Source organism: Lacerta agilis, chromosome 1 (assembly GCF_009819535.1).
Source record: "Lacerta agilis isolate rLacAgi1 chromosome 1, rLacAgi1.pri, whole genome shotgun sequence".
Lineage (NCBI taxonomy): Eukaryota > Metazoa > Chordata > Lepidosauria > Squamata > Lacertidae > Lacerta > Lacerta agilis.
Genome location: NC_046312.1, coordinates 80,731,595 through 80,751,381, shown reverse-complemented (window position 1 = coordinate 80,751,381; position 19,787 = coordinate 80,731,595). Strand labels below are relative to the sequence as shown.

The following is a 19,787-nucleotide window of genomic DNA, read 5'->3' as shown; positions in this document are numbered from 1 at the left end:
TACATAACATCTGGATTGCATTCAAGCCTTCTTTGAACTGATCAGGTTTGTCTTTTGGTGTGGCTGCCAAAGAACATCTCCTGCTGGGACCATTGGTTGTGTATGCAGAAGCCATGATGAGGCTCCACAGCTCACACCATCTCCATCCACACAAATTGCTGCAGCACACTGGGATAGAGAGGAGGAGGGTTGTGATGGTTGTGAGATAGGTGTGGTTCAAAGGTGCCAGCAGGAGCACCACACTGGTTCCATCAGTGCATTTTCACTGTACCAATGTCACTGCCACAGCACCCCTTCCCTTCTCGGTCTCAGTATGCTGCAGTGACTCACTCAGACAGAGGTCTGGTGAACAGGGTCAGTGTCACCATATGCCTGCTTTTATGTTATTAACTCATAACCATCACTTTTAAATAAAGTTAACTAACAGTTCTTGTCATCTGAAATTAAGAGGGACACCAGTCTCCCTTATCATGATTGAAGCATTGAGTTTCATGTAATATAATGCAGATACAGAAGGACTAATATTCTTAAGTTTATTATATAAGTTCATATAAGTTCAGAACAAACAGTTGGGCCCAACCCTAATCTACAGGTTGCCATCTGACTGGATTTTATTCTGATCCTGATCTGATTTTAGGATGGATTTTAATTGATTGCCTGATTATACGCTAATGTGTTATACATTTGTTAGCCACTCTGAGCTCGGTTCTGGCCAGGGAGTGAGGGGTATAAATTATTATTATTATTATTATTATTATTATTATTATTATTATTATTATTATTATTATTCTCTGGTTAAATTAGCAAAAATGTACAAAACTAAAGAAAATAAGTGTTGGAAATGTAAAACAACAGCTGCCCTTGCCTATAGCGAGTGCTACCTTTTGGCAGCCATGGCCTATGACCGTTATGTGGCCATAGCCAAGCCATTGTTGTATGCCACTGCCCTGTCCAGAAAGCTGTGCACAGCACTGGTGGCCCTCTCCTATCTAGGTGGGTTCGTCAATTCTACCTTAATCACTAGTGAAACCTTCATGTTGAGCTTCTGTGATGGCAACGTCATTGATGACTTCTTCTGTGACTTACCTCCATTGGTGAAGCTATCCTGCAATGTGCCCAAGAGCTATTAGTCTGTGTTGTACTTCATTTTGGCTTCTAATGTAATTACACCCTCTGCACTTATCCTTGCCTCCTATGCCTTCATTTTGGCTGCCATCTTGAGGATCCGCTCTACTGAAGGGAGACTGAAAGCCTTCTCCACATGTGCCTCTCATCTGATAGCAGTTACTTTGTACTATGGCTCCATCCTCTTCATCTACTCACGGCCCAGCTCCAGCTATGCTTTGGAGAGGGACAAAGTGGTCTCTGTTTTCTACACAGTAGTGATCCCTATGCTTAATCCCCTCATCTGCAGCCCCAGGAACAAGGATGTAAAACATGCTCTGAAGAAACTGGCAATGAAATGGAGGGCAGCATGAATGAATATAACTGGAAGCATGCTGTTTTGTTTCTAGTAGCTTAGCATTATTAATCATTAGTAAGATCTTTTGTCATGTGTTCTTATGTAGATGTGTCCTCAGAACCTCATTTGTATAATGCATTATTTGTGAGACACTATTTTTCATTCTCTTAAGACTCATTCATGTTGGACTAATTCTTCCTGTTTTCCCTCTGCCCATTTTGAAGCTGACTATTGCTGCAGATAACAATCATTTTAGATCGTTTTCCCTGATAAAGTATCTGAACCCCATGCTGCCATCCTATACCCACTTACCGGGGCATCTCATTTAACTAAGGATGTATATATCTGTCATTTTAAATGTCCCACAGTTTTTCAGTTTTCCAAACATAGGTTCAGTTCTGCACTTAAGTCCTCACAAAAATTCATCAGCACTTTAGTGCCCATTTCCCCAAATACAATGCATTTTTACACATAATTTAGTTGGAAAACTGCATCACAAATTCAGAGAAGTGCCCATTTCAAAGGATCGCTGCCTTTATGGCTGCATATTGCTTCTGGAAGAAAAAATTAGAGGCAGTTTCTCATTAAGATGTTTACTGAACTGAGTTACTCCCTTATCTCTGCATTTAACTCAATAAGACTTACTTCTGATAAGCCATGCTGCATATTAGCCACTTGTGTATATCCCAGATCAATATATTGCTCTCATATAGAATATCTATGAGCATAACAAAGTTCATACCTTAGGTATTTAGTTGAGATGTTATAATGTAATTTGAAAATAAATATAAATATAACAATTTCTTTTAAAATTGTATTTTTCCTGCAAGAGAAATGGGTGCCACATATTTTCCAGTGCAGGAGGGGAGGGGAAATGACAGTGAGCACAATGAGAAAGTAAATTGCATGGGATGCCCATACCCTTGAAAGCTCTGCAAAGATATGTCTCCTGATGAGGGAATCAGAGATCAGAAATCCTCTGGGGACAGAGTTGAGATGTTATAATGTAAATTGAAAATAAATATAACAATTTCTTTTAAAATTGTATTTTTCCTGCAAGAGAAATGGGTGCCACATATTTTCCAGTGCAGGAGGGGAGGGGAAATGACAGTGAACACATTGAGAAAGCAAATTGCATGGGATGCCTATACCCTTGAAAGCTCTGCAAAGATATGTCTCCTGATGAGGGAATCAGAGATCAGAAATCCTCTGGGGACAGAGCTCTCGGCCTCTGCCTTTCCTACTCTGTAATAATCACTTCATTTTTCAGAGGTAGGAAACTCAATGAGTAATAAATAGACCATCCAGGAGTTTACAGGGATCAGTAGGATGCTGACTTAACCAATGATCAAAACTTCAGAGTTCATCTCTCCCACCTGTAGAAAGGTTTAAGGAAAAGACAAAGGGGAGCATCACTCAGGAACTCTGAATCTTCTAAAATCTCCACAAGAAGCCTTGGTAAGACACAGCCTCACAGAGCAGCTGGGACCCAAGCAAACTTTGACATCTCATAGACTAATTAATATTTAAAACAACCCTGCCATCCACATTTCCTACATTTCTTCAGACCACTGTATCTTTTCCTAAAAATGGTGAATGAAAACAGTACCACTGTCACCGAGTTCATTCTCCAGGGCATCTCAAATGATCCAGGTATGAAAGTCTTATTCTTTGTGGTATTCCTGATCATCTATCTGGTCAATGTTGTAGGAAACGTGGGCATGATCATCTTGATCTCACTTGATTCCCACCTTCACAATCCTATGTACTTCTTCCTCTGGCACCTGTCCTTCTGTGACATCTGCTACTCATCTGCCATTGCTCCCAGAATGCTGTCTGACTTGTTATCTGAGAGCAGGACCATCTCCTTCCCTGAATGTACTGCCCAGTTCTACTTCTTTGCTGCCTTTGTGGATGCCGAGTGCTACATTTTAGCAGTGATGGCCTATGACCGCTATGTGGCCATCTGCAACCCATTGCTCTATTCCACTGCCATGTCCAAGTCCCTCTGCATCCGGCTCCTACTTGGATCATACATTGCTGGCACAACTAATGCCATAATACACACAACAGCCACCTTCAGCCTGCAGTTCTGCAGTTCCAACCTCGTCAACCATTTCTTCTGTGATGTCCCTCCACTGCTGGCAATCGCTTGTTCTGACACCCACATTAATGAGATTTTGCTTTTTGCCTTTGCTGGCTTTGTTGAGATGAGCTCCCTCTCAATCATCCTTCTCTCTTACATCTTCATTTTAGCAGCTGTCCTAAGAATGCCCTCGGGGAGGCTCAAAGCCTTCTCCACCTGTGGGTCCCACTTCACAGGGGTAACTTTATTTTATGGGACTGTGATTTTCATGTATCTCCGGCCCACTTCTGTCTATGCCTTGGATCAAGACAAATGGGCTTCTGTGTTCTACTCAGTAGTGATCCCCATGCTCAATCCTCTGATCTACAGCCTGAGGAACAAAGATGTTAATGAAGCTTTCAGAAAACTCATTAACCAGAAGCTGAATTCTGTCTTAAACTAAAATGCAATATTATTACTGAATTTATTTTGTGTGTGTGTGTGTGTGTGTGTGTGAGTGTGTACTGGTTCTATAGGAACTTGACTTCTAGGTTTCCCTTATAGCTGATCATCAATTTACTACTAACTAGAGAATCAGAAAACGAAGGAGTTCAACCACAGAGTTATTGTCTGACATTCATTGAGCAATGTCATTTGCAATTTCAAAATCATTTGTGCTGAATGAGGTTGACTGAAACTTCTTGTGGACTCTGCAATTTAACAAGTGTGAGGGGTCAACTGAAAGCAGGCATTCCTTCAGACCACCTCAATGGGAGAGATGGGGAATGTTGCATAGGATTGCAATATTAGCCACTTGTGTATATCCTAGATCAATATATTGCTCTCATATAGAACGTCTATGAGCATAACAAAGTTCATTCCGCGGTTATTTAGTTGAGATGTTATAATGTAATTTGAAAATAAATATAAATATATTTTTAATAAGAATTTATTGGATTTTCAGAATAAAAAATACACAAAATACACACACTACACAAACTACACAAAATACACACAAACAAAAGAATTAATTCCTCATCCTTATCTTCTTTCTAATCCTGAGCTTGGGACTTCCTCACATCCTTTCTCTTGCGTTCATTTCAAAATCTTCTTTAGTAACTTTGTAACATTTTAAAATCTACTTTCTTACATCTAATCTTAATCTTATAATTATAATCAGTACATCTTAAACCTTAAATCTTATTCTCATTAACATATCTCAAATCTATTATCTTATTTTTATCAAATAATACATCAAATTACACATCTCAACATCTTTTATCCTCTCTTCACTTAACTTTGTTATGCTGTGGCCTATATTTCTTCTGATTCCAATTTCAAATATATAATAAAACAACACATTTAACAAGTACCTAAATATCCTTCCATTATCATAATCCGTTTTCCCTCTGGTGTCGGAGTACCTGGTCAGCCTTTCATTCCCCAATAATTCATACTTTACCCCACCCCTCTCCTGTCCATCGTCACCCTTCCCTTTACCTTTCCCATCCCCCACCAGTCTCCCCCCCCCAACATTCCACCAGTCCAGTTTCTCCTTCTTCTATTATTTCCTTCATGTTCAATTTTACTTCTTTTCCTTCTGTTCTTTCCTTCAGATGTGGCTTCTTTTTCTCCAGAATGTAGCAATCTTCTTGATAAGTAGTTGCAATAAATTTATCACAAAGTTTCTTTCCTCCACTCTCAACTTCTTGTTTCAATTTCCATGTTTGTTGTTCTCGAACCTCTGGGCTGCCACCCCAGAAGTTCATTGTTCTGTCCACACTGCAAGCTCCCCGCCTCTCATGCTAGGGTAGCCTTTCTTGTTTACCAGCTTGTGTATATTCCTCTTCAAAAGATTCCACTGGATCCGCATTCTTTTCATCCTTTCTGTCAAGTGGATATATAGAACAGTTTTTCAAAGTAGCTCCAATCTGGGTGAACTTTTCTATAACATTCTGTTGTAGTAATTGTAATTCAAACAAAAGTCTTTCCTGGGTTGGTGTCATTGTTGAGTCTAAGGAGACCGTGGGATTTGAGTAGGCAGGAAGAGATAGGGTCTCAGTATTTTTCCAGCTGCGCCAGCTGGTCTACAGCCACCATTTCCCGACTGCCCAGACTCCTTGGCCAGAGGGTTAACGGTGTCGCTTTTACTTTGTAATCCGCAAGAAGAAATCAGTCAAGCTCTCAATCTTACCCCCCAAACAGGGTTTTCTAAGGTATACAAAATCAGCAATAAACTTTAAAGCAAGTCTTAAGTGGCTCCACCTCCATTGACATTACTTTGATCTTGCCGCTGTCAGAGAGACACAGACTTCCTCATTTTAAATCTCTCTCTGTAAGCCAAATTTCAGCCTTTTAGTTTCAAATTAAGCTCCGTACTTACAGAGTCCTTGTTTTGGATCCAAATTGAGGGAAAGCGGAGCGCTCAAAATCCGGCAGATCCCGTTGCTTCGTGCCTTCGGTTAGAGGTGGCTTCTTCAGTGCCATCCCAGAGCCCCGCTCGCTCAAGCCTCCCTTTTACAAGGGTTGCTTGAGAGCAGGGAAGGACTCCTGGCACCCGATAGAAACCCAGGACCGAGGGACGCTCTTCCCGTGGTTTAATGGAGCCCGCAGCGCGGTTGCGGTAGCTCCAATCCCCGATGGTACCGGAGCTGTCTCGGAGCCGAGACAGCTCCCGACTGCTCAGAACGGCGCTCACACCGGAAGTCGAAAATAAATATAAATATAACAATTTCTTTTAAAAATTGTATGTTTCCTGTTTCATAGAACAATGATAATAAATTCGAAAGTATATGATAAAACTGGCCTCTGTTATTGCAAAGGGTTATTTGTTCTGGGTGTTGGTGGCTATTACATCAGTGCTGAAGAAGCAGTAATTACATCCAGCATGATCAATGCGCAGGGAAAATGGGAGTTGTAGTCCAATAACATCCAGGGGGCCACAGATTCCCCATCCCCATTACATAAAACAATTCATTGCATGGGGCAACTGTTCCACTGGAGTATGTATGAGAAGGTATGTTTGACATGTATGATGAAGCCTATAAAGCCCTAAGTGACTTGGTACCAAAATCCCTAAAAGAGCACCTTCCTCCACTATTACCAACCATTTTAGACCCTACAATCAGCAGGTGAGGCCTTCTTGGTAGGGCCACTACCAGGGGCTTCCTGGCTCGTTCTGGTCTGTGACAGGGCCTTTTTGATGCTAGGGAGGGCATGCTCACTGGAATGGAGATCAAACAATGGATCTCTCACACCTGAACTTATCAGTTAAACCATGCACACAAAGGCACAGGAGTTTGCAGGTGCTGACGATCAATTCGTTGTTGATATCTACAAACCCTGTTTCTTTTGCCAATGTGTTGTGAAATCAAAAAATGTTGGAAAGGGATCAGGTGTCTGCAGTTATTGCTAGTTGGCAGCATCAGCAAACTCTGTTTTCAACAGGAAGCTCCATTTTTACCTGCCCATAGCTGACATCATGGCCATTCTCAGATAAGGAAGGCACAAATCTGGTAGTTAACTCTTCATTGCCAAGTGGAATGCTTACAGCAGTTCCCACAGGACTCCACACACACACACACACACACACACACACACACACACCTCTACCCTCTAGGCAGCTACAGGTCTGGGCAGTAGTGCCAGCATGGCCCTAGCACTGAAATTTGTGGTTGCCTAGACCCTTCATGAGGATTTCTGTGGGTGCTCAGGCACCCAGGGCCTCGGGGGGGGGCAGCACCTATAAGTCAGGGACTTATGGAGCAGTTGCAACAACAAGGAAACTCTACCCCTCCACCAGTTTATATGTCCTTCCCTGGTGAACAGCCTCTTCTGCTGCTGCCCCATCTGGTGTGCCTTCCTCCATCCTACTCTGTCCTGACTCTCCCATCTCCCCTGGCTCCTGCAGGGGAGGCCACTTAAATCAATGGTCCCCTTGTCTGGATTACTGCACTGGTCATCTGCCTCCACTCCACACTCTTCAGAGTCCTGCCAGTCCTTGAGAGCATTGGTGATGTCAGGTGCAGGAAGGAAAATTAGGGCCCCTGATGAACCACAATTAGTCCCATCATGTTGGAAACCCTCCCAGAAAGCAAGAGAAATGGGTGCCATATATTTTCCTGTGCAGGAGGGGAGGGGAAATGACAGTGAGCACAATGAGAAAGCAAATTGCATGGGATGCCTATACCCTTGAAAGCTCTGAAAAGATATGTCTCCTGATGAGGGAATCAGAGATCAGAAATCCTCTGGGGACAGAGATCTCAGCCTCTACCTTTCCTACTCTGTAATAATCACTTCATTTTTCAGAGGTAGGAAACTCAATGAGTAATAAATAGATATCCAGGAGTTTACAGGGATCAGTAGGATGCTGACTTAACCAATGATCAAAACTTTGGAATTCATCTCTCCCACCTGTAGAAAGGTTTAAGGAAAAGACAAAGGGGAGCATCACTCAGGAACTCTGAATCTTCTAAAATCTCCACAAGAAGCCTTGGTAAGACACAGCCTCACAGAGCAGCTGGGACCCAAGCAAACTTTGACATCTCATAGACTAATTAATATTTAAAACAACCCTGCCATCCACATTTCCTACATTTCTTCAGACCACTGTATCTTTTCCTAAAAATGGTGAATGAAAACAGTACCACTGTCACCGAGTTCATTCTCCAGGGCATCTCAAATGATCCAGGTATGAAAGTCTTATTCTTTGTGGTATTCCTGATCATCTATCTGGTCAATGTTGTAGGAAACGTGGGCATGATCATCTTGATCTCACTTGATTCCCACCTTCACAATCCTATGTACTTCTTCCTCTGGCACCTGTCCTTCTGTGACATCTGCTACTCATCTGCCATTGCTCCCAGAATGCTGTCTGACTTGATATCTGAGAGCAGGACCATCTCCTTCCCTGAATGTACTGCCCAGTTCTACTTCTTTGCTGCCTTTGTGAGTGCCGAGTGCTACATTTTAGCAGTGATGGCCTATGACCGCTTTGTGGCCATCTGCAACCCATTGCTCTATTCCACTGCCATGTCCAAGTCCCTCTGCATCCGGCTCCTACTTGGATCATACATTGCTGGCACAACTAATGCCATAATGCACACAACAGCCACCTTCAGCCTCCAGTTCTGCAGTTCCAACCTCATCAACCATTTCTTCTGTGATGTTCCTCCACTGCTAGCAATCGCTTGTTCTGACACCCACATTAATGAGATTTTGCTTTTTGTATTTGCTGGCTTTGTTGAGATGAGCTCCCTCTCAATCATCCTTCTCTCTTACATCTTCATTTTAGCAGCTGTCCTGAGAATGCCCTCGGGGAGGCTCAAAGCCTTCTCCACCTGTGGGTCCCACTTCACAGGGGTAACTTTATTTTATGGGACTGTGATTTTCATGTATCTCCGGCCCACTTCTGTCTATGCCTTGGATCAAGACAAATGGGCTTCTGTGTTCTACACAGTAGTGATCCCCATGCTCAATCCTCTGATCTACAGCCTGAGGAACAAAGATGTTAAGAAAGCTTTCAGAAAACTCATTAACCAGAAGCTGAATTCTGTCTTAAACTAAAATACAATATTGTTACTGAATTTTGTTCGTGCGTGCATGAACTGGTTCTATAGGAACTTGATTTATAGGTTTCAGAACTATTTCCTTTCACTTATAGCTGATCATCAATTTCCTAATAGCTAGAGAATCAGAAAATGAAGTTCAGCCACAGTTATTGTCTTACATTCATTGAGCAATGTCATTTGCAATTTCAAAATCATTTGTGCTGAATGAGGTTGACTGAAACTTCTTGTGGACTCTGCAATTTAACAAGTGTGAGGGGTCACCTGAAATCAGGCATTCCATCAGACCACCTCAATGGGAGAGATGGGAAGTGTTGTGTTGGGATATAAGGAAGATATCAGTAGGAAGTATCCCTTTATTTCTACAAGACAAGACTAAAAGAAGAAATTCCCCTTGGAGTATTGCACCATGAAAAGCACAGGAGCTCAAGGGTCCAAAAAGCATTACATTCAAATACAGCACCTCCTAGCATACATAACATCTGGATTGCATTCAAGCCTTCTTTGAACTGATCAGGTGTGTCTTTTGGTGTGGCTGCCAAAGAACATCTCCTTCTGGAACCATTGGTTGTGTATGCAGAAGCCATGATGAGGCTCCACAGCTCACACCATATCCATCCACACAAATTGCTGCAGCACACTGGGATAGAGAGGAGGGGGGTTGTGATGGTTGTGAGATAGGTGTGGTGCAAAGGTGCCAGCAGGAGCACCAGACTGGTTCCACCAGTGCATTTGCACTGTACCAACGTCACTGCCACAGCACCCCTTCCCTTCTCGGTCCCAGTATGCTGCAGTGACTCACTTATACAGTGGTCTGGTGAACAGGGTCAGTGTCACCATATGCCTGCTTTTATGTTATTAACTCATAACCATCACTTTTAAATAAAGTTAACTAACACTTCTTGTCATCTGAAATTAAGTGGGACACCAATCTCCCTTATCATGATTGAAGCACTGAGTTTTATGTAATATAATGCAGATGCAGAAGGACTAATATTCTTAAGTATATTTACTAAGTCCTTTGGTGCTGTTTGACTAAGCAAGTGAGATCTGCACCAATATGTCACACTGTATCCTTGCATACTAACAGGGGTTTTCAGGGTTCCTGTCTCACTATTATTGTAAGACATACATATATAAAATGTACAATAATGTGCAATAATAGTTAATATGAACATGGAATAATTGCCGTCAGTCTGACCAAACTCTCACAATATGTAACTCTGACCAAACTCTCACAATATGTAATTGACAGGTCCAGAAGCATGTATTAGTTCTCTGTAAGTTAGTTCTCTGTACTCTAAAGGATATTTTCTGATCTCTAAAAACATCATTGCCCCTTCAGCCTTCATCCTTGCCTCTTACACCTTTATCCTAGTAGCCATCTTGAGAATCCACTCCACTGATGGCAGGCGCAAACCCTTCTCCACATGTGCTTCCCACATGACAGCTTAAGGAACAAGGATGTGAAAAAGGCTGTGAAGAAGTTGATGACAAGAAGGACTGATTTCTAATTGAAGAAGACTTTAAATATGACACAGCAGACCAGAAATAATAATGTAAGCTGGTTTTGTGTGCTATCATTCTCATACCTTCCCAATATCTCCCATTTGAGGAACTGTATTAAGTAGGCTACTCAATTTTCCCCTTCTCAACTACACATGACCCACAGCTATGAATTTGATATATGTCAGTCTCAAATGGAGGCATCTGTTTCTGAATAAATGTGAGCAATAAGTATGTTCTCTTCCATCTTAGCTTTTCAAATCTCTTCAGAACTGTGTTATAACATCTCAGGATACAGGCAACCCAGCTCACCATTGAACCCATTGTGTTTTGACCAGATGCAATTTTGTCTTTTGGTACACTCCCTGGAACAAAACCCCATGAAAGATGAGGGCTTCATTGAATTGTAGAGTTGGAAGGTCCACCCAAGGGTCATCTAGTCCAACCCCTTGCAATCTAGGAATCTAAACTAAAACACCCATGCCAAAGGTTGGCCATCCAGCCTCTGCCATCTGACCTCTGCCTTGAAATTTATAGGAAAGGATATTCATACAGTTAATAATAGATTACATAATTTTATCTATTTCCCCATGGAAGAGAGTATTTTAATTTCCTACACTGGTATATGAAAAGTAACAACTGATTTGCACAGTCAACCAAATCACATGACTCAACTGGATTCTACCCCCCTTGTAGCTATGCTCTGCTGTGCTACAAATAGTCTGCAATTAGGTTTTATGCCTGCTGAGTGAAGTTATACTTGACTTGAGGTACGAGATTATAAGTATTCTGCCAAATCTGAGTCTCCTTTTCATCAGTTTCAGGTATCTAAGTAATAATGGTGCCTGCAATTTTGCTCTTCAATAATATTCAAAGAAAGGGTATAATAGATACCGTATATACTCGAGTATAAGCCAAGTTTTTCAGCACATTTTTGTGCTGAAAAAGCCACCCTCGGCTTATACTTGAGTGAGGCGGGCAGCGGCAGGGGGAGGAGCAGCCCATTTGGGGTTGCTGATCCCACCACTACCGCCTGCCTCTCTCGCAAGGGCATCGGAGCCACTTTTTCGTGGGGCCGCAATGGTGCAGGAACATGGTTACAAAGCCCGGATCCACATGGATCCTCAAGATTTTTGCATTGGGTCACCCCAAATTCACCATCAGATCACACAGCATGTCTGTGGGTACAGCATGCACCAAAAAATCATGCATCCACTGTTTTGTGGGGCCGCAATGGTGCAAATACGTTATATATTAATTTGTCTAATCTCATTTCAGGCGGCTCCTTCCTCCGCCTTTACCGCTGTTGGCATTTCCCACCCTCGGCTTATACTCAAGTCAATAAAGTTTCCCATTTTGTGGTAAAATTAGGTGTCTCGGCTTATATTCGGGTCGGCTTATACTCAAGTATATACAGTACGTGTGAAGCTTTTGAGGTCAAAAGTTGAGAACCCACAAATTGTGTATATAATAACTATACTTTTAGACATTACATCAAATGCATGGAGGTCAACTGAGGATGAGCAGGAATGTAAGGTACCATCGATATTAAAGAAAAAATAGATTAATTAAACTGTTCTCTACTACTTGTTTCATTCCATACCAAAAGTCTTTTCATCTAGCTGAAGATATGCCTACAACAACAATGTAAAATTCTTACACTGCAAGCAACGTGCTGTCTAATCTTTTGATTTTAGGATTTGTCCTTCCAGCTCCCTTTAATAAGGTCAAGAAGCTTCGGTGATGATGGAATCAGTAGAAGACAGGGTTAATTTTTTAAAGAATTCAGAAAGTTGAGGGGAAATATTTTAAGGCAGAAAACAGAACTTCTGAGCTGTTTCTTACAAACCAGTCAAGAAACTTTGGGAATCAATGAAATATTATATAAAGCCAAGAGTTTTTTTTAAGGAAGAAAAATGTTTTGTTGAAAATGATGACAAAAAGGCCAAGTAAACATTTTTCCTAATCCATAGTTGTCTCTGTCACTGAGTAGAGACTGTGCTTCAAACAGGATGATATGAGGAAGGCCCTGGACTGCCTGGTCTAATTTTATAGTGGAGTAAGATCAGGACCCTGGACAAGAACAAGGATAGTGAATCTGAATGCAGGAGCAAGAGCTTTAGGACTTCAGTAATTAGAACTGCAGTAAATGAGGTTTGTAAAAACTACTTTAATTAATTAAATAGGTTTGTGATCTTATGAAGCAGCCAATCTTTACAGTTAGTTACAAGACAATGGTGATGACTGAAGTAACAAAAACATCTCCTCTAGTCTGGACTAGCTATTCTGATGCTCCACCTAAATAATCCTGGTGTTCCCTCTCTCCCTGTCTTCTTTTTCTCCTCAAGCTTTTCCAATGGGTGGGGTATAAATAAATAAATAAATAAAATATCTGAAGGCATCCAGAGAAAGAAATGCCCACTAGAGAGATTTGGAGAATGAACTAAAGAGCTAAGATCAGCAAAGTGCATAGGGGCTGGTATGTGCAAATAATCTCAAGAAGTTGTGAGCTAAATATTGCCTTCGTGCGTGTGTGCAAAGTGTAGGTAATTAATTTGACCCCAAAAAAGGAAAGTGCATATTTCAGCTGAAAATATAAAACTCATGAATATCCATTGAAGCTCATAGATAATATGGAATTCTGATGGATAGGTGACTGTGGACTGTGGACATACAAGATATTGAACTCTAGGGAATATGTTCCCAACACTTATTCCTTCTACAAAGAATTTAGTGAGTAAACATGCATAATCATATAGCAACCCACCTGAGAGCAACAGAAACCAAATGCAAACCTTTAATTGCACCAGAGCTCTGAAATGCAGTCCCACTGATAGCACCACTGGCGGGGGGAGGGTGGAAGAGAGAATCAGAACCTTCTGGATAAATATCCACCTGCTCTTTCTAATCAGGACTGTTTGATGTGATGGAACAGAAGAACACTGAGATCTGCTTCATCTGAGGAAATTAAAAATGCCATCTTCCCCCTGAAATATTCAAAGTAAAACTTTAACGATACCTATTGATTTTCTAGTATAACAAGGAAAAGGGTGCATAGACCCTAGAGCTCTTGGTTCCAGAGCTCAGCATCAGAACAGAGACACTTTCCATAACCTTGCAGTTCTTCCATATGGTGCTACCAGAAGACCCTTTAAACTTATCGCTAAGAGAAAAATGACATTCTCTATCATTAATTGGCCATCAGTGGCCAGCGACAGAAAACCATGTGAGCATAAACCAGTACACCTAAATTTGGCTCCCAGTTTTCCTGCAACTTTGTTCAATTTTTATTTATCCTAGTTTGGAAAGCTTTGCAGAGCCTGGAAATAACAAGAAGGGGTCTCTCATTGGATGGGCTTGATAAGGTAAGGAAATCAGGCTTGGTGAGTTCAAAGGGTTTCATAATTTTGGTGCCAGAATGATTATGATGACCATGATTGCAGAATAACAGCAGAAAACCTCTAGATATATTTTTTAAAACTACATCTGATTAAAGGATTAGTTTAGAAAAGGGTTCAACAACAACAACAGAGGCCCCCCCGCCCCGTTCTCTATCTTGTTCTCACATGCTTGTCTTGGCTGCAGCATTAGGTGGTGATTTGCAGCTAAGCATGAGTCACCATGGAGGAAAGAGCATAGACTGAACTTCCATGTCGCCTCAAATACGATTGGCCAAATACATCAAGGGAGATCAGCATGTAGGTTTTTCACTTATGCAGCTTCTGATGATGATGATGATGATGATGATGATGCAAAGACAAGGATGGTGTTCAAGCCTTCTTTGAACTGGTCATGTGTGTCTTGATGTGGCAAGGGATGAACATTGCCATCTGGAACCACCAGGTGTCTGCAGAAGACATACACAAGGCTGCACAGCCCTGCTGATCTCTTTCCAGATGAGTTGCTGCAGCATACCAGGATAGAGAAGGGAAGGGGTGTGATGGTGCTGACTTGGTACATTGGAAATGGGCCAGCAGAACACCACATTGACTTCACGGGTGCATTTGCACTGTGCAAACCTCACTGCCACCGCACTTCCTCTCCTCTCTAGTGACTCAGTAGGACAGAAGTCAGGCCGACAATGCAGACATGACATCCACTTCTAGCTTCATGCTAATGGCTCACGACCATCACCTTTAAATAAAGTTAATTCACAAATCACGACATCAGGAATGATTGAAGCTTGGAATTGAAAGGGAACACACAAATGGACTATTATTCTTACATTTAATTGCTGAGTCTTTTGGTGCTGTTTGATTAATGAAGTTGCATGTGCAACACAATTTCATAGCGTATTCCTGCATCATAGCAAGTGTTTTGAGGGTTCCTGTCTCAATCCTATTGCAATATATTCCTATATATAATGAAAACAATGTGTTTAATGTGAACAAAGATTTAGTTCAATGAATCTGGTCAAACTCTCATAATGTGTAACTGAGAGCCAGAAGTATGTATCTTCCTATGTCAGTTCTCTGTACTCTAAATGATATTTTCTGATGTGCAGAAATTAGAGCACATTTATAACACAATTGTCTGAACTGCCATAGTCATTGCACTAGATACTTCAAAGACTTTTTTGCAAAATAACAAAGTCAGATTAAAAACAAACAAACAAAATTATTTATTTATTTATTTATTTATTTATACATACATACATACATACATACATACATACATACATACCCTGCCCATGTGGCTTTGTTTCCCCAGCCCCTCTGGGTGGCTTTCAACAGAATGTTAACATACAATAATCTATTAAACATTAAAAGCTTCCCTAAACAGGGCTGCCTTCAGATGTCTTCTAAAAGTCTGGTAGTTTCTCTTTCACATCTGGTGGGAGGGCGTTCCACGGAGCTGGTGCCACTACCGAGAAGGCCCTCTGCCTGGTTCCCTGTAACTTGGTTTCTCGCAGCGAGGGAACCGCCAGAAGGCCCTTGGCCCTGGACCTCAGTGTTCGGGCAGAACGATGGGGGTGGAGACACTCCTTCAGGTATACTGGACCGAGGCCGTTTAGGACTTTAAAGGTCAGCACCAACACTTTGAATTGTGCTCGGAAACGTACTGGGAGCCAATGTAGGTCTTTCAAGACCGTTGTTATGTGGTGCCGACGGTTACTCCCAGTCACCTGTCTAGCTGCCGCATTCTGGATTAGTTGTAGTTTCCGGGTCACCTTCAAAGGTAGCCCCACATAGAGTGCATTGCAGTAATACAAGCGACAGATAGCTAGAGCATGCACCACTCTGGTCAGATTAAATAGTATTTTATCATATTGGCCTTAATACAAGCCTCACTTTTTCCAAATTCTGACCGTGAAAAGTTAAAGTGTGGCTTAAATTTGTGACCTTAGAAAAATTGGCTTTACGATATTGCTGCTGAAACAGACACTTGGTAAAATGGAATGGGTATGAGTGCCTGCAGAATTTTAAGGGAGCGGCTTATATTCGGACATTATCTTCTTTTCTTTACTCCCCCCCCCCTTGAATTCTAAAAGCCCGGCTTATATTCGGGTGTGGCTTATATTCAGGCCAAAACAGTATATATAGACTTAGTAAAAACGTAGCTTTGTTCCAGGTGAGAAATAATTCCAAAATAATTCTGAAGTGTGTATTAGTGAGAATCCCATTAAACAAGTAATCTCCTCCCTCCCCATTTTTAATTGCCCCTGTGAGCTCTCTGATTCAGAAAATATTGAGGAAAATGAGCTTTAATAGGACACCACGGTGCCATTCCAAGTGTTAAGTATCCTGTGTGTTTTCAGTTTTTTCAGCAAATGATTGACGGAAGATTCATGGAAGGAGGAAATCACACCACAGTCACTGAATTCATCCTTTTGGGATTCACAACAAATCCCAAACTGCAACTGATACTGTTTGTGGTGTTTCTCATAATTTATATAGCTAGTCTAGCCGGGAACATTGCACTCATTGTTTTCATCTGCAGCAGCTCTCACCTCCATACGCCCATGTATTTCTTCATTGGGAACCTTTCCTTCCTGGATCTGTGGTATTCCTCCGTCTATACGCCAAAGATCTTGGTGAACTGCATCTCTGAAGACAAGAGCATTTCCTTTGGTGGTTGTGCCTCCCAATTCTTCTTCTCAGCTGCCCTTGCCTATAGTGAATGCTACCTTCTGGCAGCCATGGCCTATGACCGTTATGTGGCCATTGCTAAGCCACTGTCATATGCCACTACCATGTCCAGTAAGCTGTGCTCAGCACTGGTGGCCCTCTCATATCTAGGGGGGTTCATCAATGCCACTGTCCTTACTAGTGAAACCTTCACATTGAGCTTCTGTGATGGCAATGTCATTGATGACTTCTTCTGTGACGTAGCTCCTCTGGTGAAGCTTTCCTGTGGTGTAACTGAGAATTACCAGACCATGCTGTACGTCCTCCTGACTTTAAACATCATTGCCCCCTCAGCCTTCATCCTTGCCTCTTATGCCTTTATCCTAGCAGCCATCTTGAGAATCCGCTCCACTGATGGCAGGCGCAAAGCCTTCTCCACATGTGCTTCCCACATGACAGCTGTCACCTTATACTATGGCTCCATCCTCTTCATTTACTCACGCCCAAGTTCCAGCTATGCTTTGGAGCGTGACAAATGGGCTTCCACATTCTACACAGTAGTCTTTCCCATGCTGAACCCCCTGATTTACAGCTTAAGGAACAAGGATGTGAAAAAGGCCGTGAAGAAGTTGATGACAAGAAGGACAGATTTCTAAATGAAGAAGACTTTAAATATGACATAGTAGACCAGTGTATTTATAATGTAAACTAGCTTTATAACACACATTTCTATGCTATCATTGTCATACCTTCCCAATATCTCCCATTTGAGGAACCCTTCTCAGTGACACATGTCCCACAGCTATGAATTTAATATGTGTCAGTCTCAAATGGAGGCATCTGTTTCTGAATAAATGTGAGCAATAAATATGCTCTCCTCCATCTTAGCTTTTCAAATCTCTTCAGAACTGTGTTATACCATCTCTTTTTCCTATAACATTTTATTGATTTCCCAACAATAACAATAACAAAACAAACAACAATAAAAAACTAAAACAAAATTCCCTTCTTTGGTTCCATTGTACAGTCATACCTCGGGTTACGGCTGCTTCAGGTTTCATGTTTTTGGGTTGCGCACCGAGCCAAACCCAGAAGTACCAGAATGGGTTGCTTCTGGGTTTTGGCACTCGCGCATGTGCAAAAGTGCTAAATTGCTGTTTGTGCATGTGCAGAAGCACCAAATTGCGACCCGCGCATGTGCAGATGCGGCATTGCGGGTTGCAAATGTGACTCCCGCACGGATCACGTTCACAACCCGAGCGTCCACTGTATATCAATTTGCTGCATGTCCATTATATAGTTTTAACCATTTGCATTACTTATTATCCATTCATAATAAAAGACAAGTATTCTTAAAACCCTGCAAATGTATTAACTTTTGTACATTGCTTCTGTATATACGCAATAAAGTCCTTCCATTCTTCCTTAAATTCGTTGTCATCTCTTCCTTTTAATTTCATTGTCAATTTTGCCATTTCAGCATATTCCGTTAATTTAACATGCCAATCTTCTTTAGCTGGGACACTTTCGTCTTTCCAATGTTGTGTTAATAATGTTCATGCAGCCATGGTTGCGTATATAAACAAGTTATTTTGTGATCTTGGTAATTCCATTCCTGTAATACCTAATAGGAAAGCTTCTGGTTTTTTGACAAATGTTATTTTAAACATCTTCTTCATTTCATTATATATCATTTCCCAATACTTCTTAACAATTTTGCAATCCCACCACATATGAAAAAATGTACCTTCTGATGTTTTACATTTCCAACACTTATATTCTTTAGTTTTGTAAATTTTTGATTATTTAACTGGAGTTTAACAACAACAACAACAACAACAACAACAACAACAACAACAACAACAACAACAACAACAAATTTAATTTATATACCCTGCCCTCCCTGGCCAAAACTAGGCTCAGAGCAGCTAACATCAAATGTATAACACATTAACGTAAAATCAAGCAATCAATGAAAATACATCCTGAAATCAGATCAGGATTAGAATAAAATCCAGTCAGATGGCAACCAGCAGATTAGGGTTGGGGACCTTAAATGCTCACCAGGCCCAACTGTTTGTTCTGAACTTATATGGGCCTGTGAGAAAAAGTTGGGAGGCCACTTTCATGCAAGTTCTTATGAAAGGGGAGAAAGAGGCAGACTGAACCCCAACCAAAGGCCTGGCAGAACAGCTCCGTCCTGCAGGCCCCATGGAAAGATATCAAATCCTGCAGGGCCCTGGTCTCTTGTGACAGAGCGTTTCACCAGGCCGGGGCCATGACCGAAAAGGTCTTGGCCTGGTCAAGGCCAGACTAATCTCCTTGAGGCTCGGGACCTCCAAGATGTTATTATTTGCGGACCGTGAAGTCCTCCATGGGGCATACCAGGAGAGGCGGTCCCGTAGGTACGAGATACCATGTATACATCATTTTCATATAGTTTACTTTAATCACCACACATGCTGTAAATTTTAACTCTTTCTTCCATAGTTTTTCCCATTCCTCCATCTGTATATTGTGTCCCAGAACTGTGTTATAACATCTCAGTATTAAGGCAATCCAGCTCACCATGGAACCCATTGTGTTTTGACCAGATGCAATTTTGTCTTCTGGTGCACTCCCCAGAACAAAACCCCATGAAATATGAGGGCTTCATTGACTCGTTCAATTGTAGAGTTGGAAGGTACCCCCAAGGGTCATCTAGTCCAACCCCTTGCAATCCAGGAATCTAAACCAAAGCACCCATGCCAGAGGTTGGCCATCCAGCCTCTGCCACCTGAACTTATCAGTTAAACCATGCACACAAAGGCACAGGAGTTTGCAGGTGCTGCCGATCAAACCCTGTTTCTTTTGCCAACTTATTGTGAAATCAAAAAATGTTGGGAAGGGATCAGGGGTCTGCAGTTATTGCTGGTTGGCAGCATCGGCAAACTCTGTTTTCAACAGGAAGCTGCATTTTTACCTGCTCCATAGCTGACATCACAGCCAGTCTCAGATAAGGAAGGCACAAATCTGGTAGTTAACTCTTCATTGCCAAGTGGAACGCTTATAGCAGTTCCCATAGGACTCCAGATACACACACACACACACACACACACACACCAGCATAGCCCTAGCAC

General features: G+C 41.7%; 3 protein-coding genes and 1 pseudogene across 3 annotated transcripts; all 4 read left to right on the top strand.

Moving 5' to 3' along the window:
- The first annotated feature begins 273 nt into the window (after window positions 1–273).
- Window positions 274–1,478, top strand: LOC117043499 (annotated as a pseudogene).
- A 1,456-nt stretch (window positions 1,479–2,934) lies between these two features.
- On the top strand, window positions 2,935–3,990 carry LOC117051864 (olfactory receptor 5AR1-like). The gene has a single exon (XM_033158571.1). It carries the CDS (start codon window positions 3,052–3,054, stop codon window positions 3,988–3,990), a length of 939 nt encoding a protein of 312 aa, XP_033014462.1. The 5' UTR covers window positions 2,935–3,051.
- Window positions 3,991–8,036: 4,046 nt separating this feature from the next.
- On the top strand, window positions 8,037–9,092 carry LOC117051858 (olfactory receptor 5AR1-like). Its single transcript, XM_033158558.1, has one exon. It carries the CDS (start codon window positions 8,154–8,156, stop codon window positions 9,090–9,092), a length of 939 nt encoding a protein of 312 aa, XP_033014449.1. The 5' UTR covers window positions 8,037–8,153.
- Window positions 9,093–16,562: 7,470 nt separating this feature from the next.
- On the top strand, window positions 16,563–17,324 carry LOC117043437 (olfactory receptor 1013-like). Its single transcript, XM_033143131.1, has one exon. It carries the CDS (start codon window positions 16,563–16,565, stop codon window positions 17,322–17,324), a length of 762 nt encoding a protein of 253 aa, XP_032999022.1.
- Window positions 17,325–19,787: the final 2,463 nt, after the last annotated feature.

Bases quoted from the DNA above. Each gene is read 5' to 3' on its own strand.
- LOC117051858 (XM_033158558.1), top strand. From the start codon at position 8,154: ATGGTGAATGAAAACAGTACCACTGTCACCGAGTTCATTCTCCAGGGC.
- LOC117051864 (XM_033158571.1), top strand. From the start codon at position 3,052: ATGGTGAATGAAAACAGTACCACTGTCACCGAGTTCATTCTCCAGGGC.
- LOC117043437 (XM_033143131.1), top strand. From the start codon at position 16,563: ATGTATTTCTTCATTGGGAACCTTTCCTTCCTGGATCTGTGGTATTCC.